Genomic DNA, 6,936 nt, shown 5'->3' with positions numbered 1-6,936 from the left:
TTACATAGTCATGTTATCCATGATACGCCTCATGCTCATGAACCTCATGCCACCGCTCATGCCTCCCATTCCCATGCCCATATCCCTGAAGTTCCTGTACTCTCCAGGCCTCATGTACATCTGCCTGCCTCTGAAGTGGGGCTGCTCATACATCAGCCAGTGGCCGTCCATCACGTTGCAGGACTGGCAGTCAGACATACGATAACGCTCCTGTATGGAGTCACAGTCGTCCATCATCTCGTGCATCTGACCTCCGAAGTTCTCCCTCTCGTAGATCCTCATCCTGAAGTTTCCACGGTGCTGTTATTTGGGAAATACAAATATTTGAAATAATTACTGACTACACCAGACTGTTGATAAGCTCACAGGGCCAATATGATTTGTGTGATTATGGACTTCACACAGCTACTTCTAGTGGGACTGTTACAGCAGCCTGAATATCATATGGCTTACCATGGGGATCATGCGGCAGGACCTGATACCATCGGTAATTCCCATCATACTCTGGTAGTCTGAGTACTCTCCCCTCCTCATGAAGAACTGGTTTCCCATGTAGTTGGGGCGCTCGTACACCATGAAGCAGCCGCTCTGAACCCTGCAGGATTGGCACCTGCTCATGTAGGAAGACATGTCAGGGCAGTCGGAGCTGCACTCATAAGAGCGGCCCTGGAAGTTCCTGTCCTCATAGAAGGTGGCCTGAAAATAAAAGGGAATCATATCTTTGAATTAAACAATTGTAGGAAACAAGCATTTTAGAGGAATTTGCAGCGCTATTTAGTCCCACTGGTAACCAGGTTATTGGGATAAGTAAAATGATCATGTTGTAGTTAGGGGTGCGTAGAGCACAAGAGCCCTTTTATATAACAATCTCTGAAATTTAAAGTAAAAATAATTCTAAGAAGTCTTGCCAGTGCTTACCCTGCCCATGTTCATGCTGGTGTTGGACATATTTGCTCACTGTGCTGCTGGTTGCTGCTCCTGAACTGACTTTCTACCTGGTTTAACCCTTTCTTTTATACCTGACCAAACCTAAAGAATCCCTAGCTCCATTGTTCAAACCCCTGCATCAGCATCATGCTCTAGAGGCCTACTGAGGCTACTGAGTTGACGTCCACATTTTCAGGGACTGGATCCCTTAGTCTTTAGAAAGGCTATTTCTAAATCGACTGTTTCTCAAACAAAGTAACAAAACCGTTTGAGAGTTTACAACAGTTAGTAACAGCCTTGAAATGGAAGGTTCTCCATACACTGTGCAATACTTTTTTGAAAAGGTTTGAAAGATGCCTTTTTTAAATGCTGGTATAATGACTCAATGTTATAGTAGAGGAAATCACACATATGGTTTTAAGAGTGAAAATCTTTTATGTTAAACTATGTATTATTACTCATCTTTTGTTCAGTGTGCTGACTTAACGTAGACAGACATTCCTAACCAGTGAATACATAATCAATTGTGAGTAGTTACTTAACTAACCTTTGTGGTTCATAACCATGATACTAGAGAAACTGTTACAAAACTTTAAATAGCATTGTGTATTATAAAAAAATATTTCAAATAAATCAATCATCTTAAATTTTTTTAATTCCTCTTAAGGAGATTGAATGGGATCTTATTAAGCACTTTTTTAAAAACTATTTTGTAATTGTTAACATATCATACATATTGCATCCCCCCCAAAATTCAAATAATGGATGATGATGTTCCCTATTTTCAGCGATACGTTTTGACTCGTGAGTGCTACTGGCTGAAATTATACCGTACCTTTCTGGCATCACTTTAAGTAACACCAAAAAAAGTAAATTAGGTAACACTTAGGTAAGGGTCTGTAAAGGGTTTACACCCCCTAATGTCGATGTCCAGGCCCCCTAGAAATCTAATTAGCTCAATAAAAAATCCCAATACAAGCCTGTCAGTTTAAGCTACAGATATCTGTTTTTTTGCATTGGATGCGTCTCAAATAACCACATCCCCTACGTATGTCACTCTTCCGCATCTGTAGTGAAAGGTGACAGAGCTAGAGTGGTGTTTGTCAGACCTTGAGACATTCCAAAAATCAGTCTTCTCACAAAATTTTCTGTAGCATCCGAACGGTTCGGCCTAAAAACTATTATGACCCCTCTATGGAAAGATGAGATTCTATGACCCCCACAGGCCTCACTCGTCTGAAGGTCCCCCGGTACCAGTTGAAAAAATGAATGGAAGTATATATGGAGTCTGTTTAGTGCCAAAAATAAGGTGTTAAATAAAGTTTCCTTATCTTTCTTATATCTCTCAGATATAGGACAGAGACTTCAGAACAAACTTCCTTTTGGGGGGACTATCTGTTGTTTCATGTAGTGAATCTGTTATTCAATGCGTTTGTATGGGCTAATAGCAGTAAGGCCACATATTTGTTTTCATCAAATATTTTTTACATATTTTTTTGATACTTAAAGTGGTCTTAAAATTCCAAATCAAATAGCTAAATGATCCTTGGTCTGACGTTCTTAAAAAAATCCATATAGCTCAGTAGAACCCCCACCCCAAACACACACATTTCAGTTCAGATTAATCAATCTGAACACACACACACACACATTATTTAGCTCACCATTTTGTTCTTCGAATCAAATACAGTTTGATTTGTCACATTCTCCGAATACAATAGGTATAGACGCCCACTGGACTGACGGTCGAGTCTGGAGTGAGTGGCGCCTCCGGACTGACGGGCGGCTCTGGCAGCTCCGGACTGACAGGCGGCTCCGGCAGCTCCGGCAGCTCCGGACTGACGGGCGGCTCTGGCAGCTCCGGACTGACGGGCGGCTCTCACAGCTCCGGACTGACGGGCGGCTCTGGCAGCTCCGGACTGACGGGCGGCCCTGGCAGCTCCGGACTGGAGGGAGAACCTGGAGGGAGGAGACGGAGAGACAGCCTGGTGCGTGGGGCTGCCACAGGGCCCACCAGGCTGGGGAGACCTACAGGAGGCCTGGTGCGTGGAGGAGGAACCGGATGGACCGGGCTGTGGGGGAGCACTGGAGCTCTGGTGCACAGCCTTGGCACCACTCCTCCAGGCTGGATGACCACTTTAGCCCGGACCCTCCAGAGTGCAGGCACAGGTTGAACCGGGCTGTGGGGGAGCACTGGAGATCTGGTGCATACCACTCGCACCTCTCCCTTAAGCTCAATGCCCACATTCGCCCGGCAAGGGCGGAGCGCAGGCATAGGGCGAACTGCACCCTCCCAGCGCCCCGGAGACACAGTACAAAGAGCCGGCGCAGGATACCCTGGGTCGAAACGGCGTACCGGAGACCAAACACGCTGAGCTGGCACAATCCGCCCTGGCTGGATGCCCACTCTCGCATGGCACTTGCGGGGGGCTGGCCTATAGCTCTCCGGGCTATGAGCGCGTACTGGCGACACCGTGCGCTTCACCGCATAACACGGTGCCTGACCAGTACTACGCTGCTACCAGTAAGCACGGGGAGTTGGCTCAGGTCTATCGCCTGACTCCGCCAATCTCCCCGTGTTACCCCCAATTTTTTTGGGGGGGGCTGCCTCTCGTGCCTGTTGCGCTGCCGTACTAACTCCTCATAGTGTTGCCGCTCAGCCTTAGCTGCCTCCAATTCCTCCTGCGGACGGCGATACTCCACAGCCTGTGCCCAGGGTCCCTTGCCTTCCAGTATCTCCTCCCATGTCCATTTCTCCAGATAGCGCTGCTCCTCCTTACCACGCTGCTTGGTCCTTTTTTGGTGGGTGGTTCTGTAACGATTGTCGTCTGGAGAAGGAGAAGAGGACCAAGGTGCAGCGTGGTAAGTATTCATAATACGTTTAATAAATATGAACACTCGAACAAAAACAACAAAACGACAAACGAACAGTTCTGCAAGGTGCAACACTAAACAGAAAATAACCACCCACAACTAACAGTGGGTTCTCAATCAGAGACAACGATAGACAGCTGCCTCTGATTGGGAGCCATACCAGGCCAAAACATAGATATACAAGACCTAGACATACAAACATAGAATGCCCACCCACATCACACCCTGACCAAACAAAAAATAGAAACATACAAAGCAATCTACGGTCAGGGCGTGACAGTGAGTTTGCATAGTCAGTGCAAGAGAGTCATTGCAAAAAGGGTTAATGCAATAGTCCGGGTAGTGTTAGGGTTCGTTCCTTACGTCCTTCTTTGTCAATCATTGGTTCCTTGGTGAAATTAGCATTATGACAATATCTGTAATTAAATCATTCAAAAACCTTTATTAATGCAATTGCAGACAGAAGTTGACAAACAGGAACATAGCACGCATGTTTCTGAGTAAGTTCTGCCTCAAACAAAAGGTCTCAAGTTGTTTTATTAAACCGAAGTCCCGCCTTAGTGATGTCACTAACTAGTCATTACCTTTTTACTCCTGAGACCAAAACCCTATATTAACAATGGCTTTTAGTGTTATCTTAAACTTTGCAGTAAACGTCCACTCCCCAAAGCTGATTTCTCGTGGAATGTTTGACTAGCCTTATCTCCTCCACTCCCCTGCAGAGCTCCTTCTTCACAGTCACACATTACTCAGAGGGGCCTCTTCATAATGAAATAGAGAGAACTAAAAACAATTGTGGAATACTAAACCTCTACAATGAATTTGTATTGTTAATCTGTAGTCTATGACCCTATAAATGTAAGGAGGGAGGGGTCTTCCCCTTTTATTAATATAACATAAGGATAATCAATTATTCTAATACACCAAACATTTGTACAGCCCCAATCATGACCCCTAGGTAAATCCTGACAGTAGCCATTTGATTAACTGTTCAGCAGTCTTATGGCTTTGGGGTAGAAGCTGTTCAGGTGCTTTATGGTCCCAGACCTGGCGCTTCAGTAATGTTTGCCGTGCGGTAGCACCTTGAACAGTCTATGGCTTGGATGGCTGGGGTCTTTGACAATTTTCCAGGCCTTCCTCTGACACCGCCTGGTAAAGAGGTCCTGGACGACAAGGGGGATCGGCCCCGTCTGCACCACCCTCTGTAGCACCTTGCGATCGATGGCGGTGCAGTTCCCATAGCAAGTGGTGATGCAGCCAGTCAATATGCTCTCAATGTTGCAGCTGTAAAACTTATTTTCAACCTGAGGGGTAAGAGGTGCGGTCGTGACTTCTTCACACCTGTGCTGGTATGAGAGGATCATGTTAAGTCCTTGGGGATGTGGACACAGAGGACCTTGAAACTCTCAACCTGCTCCAGTACAGCTCTGTCGATGTGGATGGGGGTGTGCTCGGTGCGCTGCGTTCCCTGTAGTCCATGATCAGGTCCTCTGTCTTGCTTACATTGATGGAAAGATTGTTGTCCTGGCACTACACTGCCAGGTCTCATCGTTGTTGGTGATCAGGCCTAACACCATCGTGTCGTCCGCAAACTTGTTGATGTTGTTGGAGTTGTGTGGCCACACAGTCATGGGTGAACAGCGAGTACAGGAAGACACTAAGCACACACAACTGAGGGGCCCCAGTGTTGAGGCTCAGCTTAGCTGATGTGTTGTTACTTACCCTCACTACCTGTGGGTGGCCTGTCAGAATGTCCAGGATCCAGTTGCAGATGGAGTTGTTCAGTCCCATTGTCTCGAGCTTGGTGATTAATCTGGTGGGGACTGTAGTGTTGAACTTTGAGCTGTTGTCAATTAACAGAATCTTCACATACGGTAGGTATTCCTTTTGTCCAGGTGGGAGAGAGCAGTGTGGAGTGCAATAGAGATTGCGTCGTTGTGGATCTGTTGGGGCTGTATGCAAATTGTATTGGGACCAGGGTGTCTGGGATGATGGTATCGATGTGCCATGACCATCCTTCGATGCATTTTATAGTTACAGGTGTGAATGCAACAGGATGATAGTCATTTAGGCAGGTTACCGTTGAGTTCTTAGGAACATGGACAATGGTGGTATGCTTGAAACATGTTGGGATTACAGACTGAAACAAGGAGATGTTGGAAATGTCAGTGAAGACATTTGCCAGCTGGTCTGCGCATGATCACACAGTCGTCTGGGACAGCAGGGGCTCTCATGCCTTGTTCAGTGTTGTTTGCCTCAATGTGATCATAGAAGGCCTTCAGCTCGTCTGGGAGGTTTGTGTCACTGGGTTTCCCTTTGTAAGAATATTTTAAGATAATACACAACGCAGAGGACTAACGGTCAAGAGGGAATTAACAATAAATGAAAATAGTGTTTTTTCTGTAATAGGGAATTAATGATCAATGGGTCAGAGACATGGGAGGAATTTGTCTAGGCATTGAGCCTGAAACAGGATACTTGTTATTTGGCCATTGGCCCAGTTTTATTTCAAGGAAATCTAATTGGTCAACCACAGGCTAGGGTTGGGTTATAAAACTACATCCTGTCTCTTTGTTCTGTGGAGAGAATCATTGAGGACAGGGGAGAATGAACACCGCTCAGGTGTGAGTACCTCTCAGCATAACATCCATGAATTGTCCTCTTTGAATAAACCTATTTTTCTCCCCCTGATTTGCTCTGGGGTCTGTGTTATTGAAGAGTAACATCAACTGCTAACACCTTTGTAATCCGTAATAGTTTGCAAACCCTGTGACATCCGATGAGCGTTGGAGCCAGTGCAGTAGGATTCAATATTAGTCCTACAGTATATTGACATGTATCATGTTTGATGGCCTGTCGGAGATCGTAGCGAGCTTTCTTGCATGCGTCCATGTCCGTATCCTGTTCCTTAAATGCGGTAACTCTAGTCTTTAGACCGGTGTGGATACTACCTGTAACCCATGGCTTTTTTTCCTTCTGATAAATCCCTGAACAATATTCAAGTCTGTGCTAGCAAAGCAATCTTGTAGCTTAGCGTCCGCTTCATCGGACCACTTTCATAATGAGTCAGTCACTAGTACTTTCTGTTTGAATACTGCATGTCTTCCCAGTAGCCTACTTGGTGTATGAACTACT

The 6,936-nt window shown here is 45.8% G+C and overlaps 1 protein-coding gene across 1 annotated transcript; it reads right to left on the bottom strand.

Moving 5' to 3' along the window:
• On the bottom strand, positions 1-948 carry LOC120058036 (gamma-crystallin M3-like). The gene is made up of 3 exons (XM_039006520.1): positions 919-948; positions 454-696; positions 1-300 (listed from the first exon to the last, which is right to left on the bottom strand). Exons 1-3 carry the CDS (start codon positions 946-948, stop codon positions 1-3), a joined length of 573 nt encoding a protein of 190 aa, XP_038862448.1.
• Positions 949-6,936: the final 5,988 nt, after the last annotated feature.

Source organism: Salvelinus namaycush, chromosome 13 (genome assembly GCF_016432855.1).
Source record: "Salvelinus namaycush isolate Seneca chromosome 13, SaNama_1.0, whole genome shotgun sequence".
NCBI lineage: Eukaryota > Metazoa > Chordata > Actinopteri > Salmoniformes > Salmonidae > Salvelinus > Salvelinus namaycush.
Note: the sequence above shows the minus strand (reverse complement) of the source record. Positions and strands in the feature narration are given on the sequence as shown.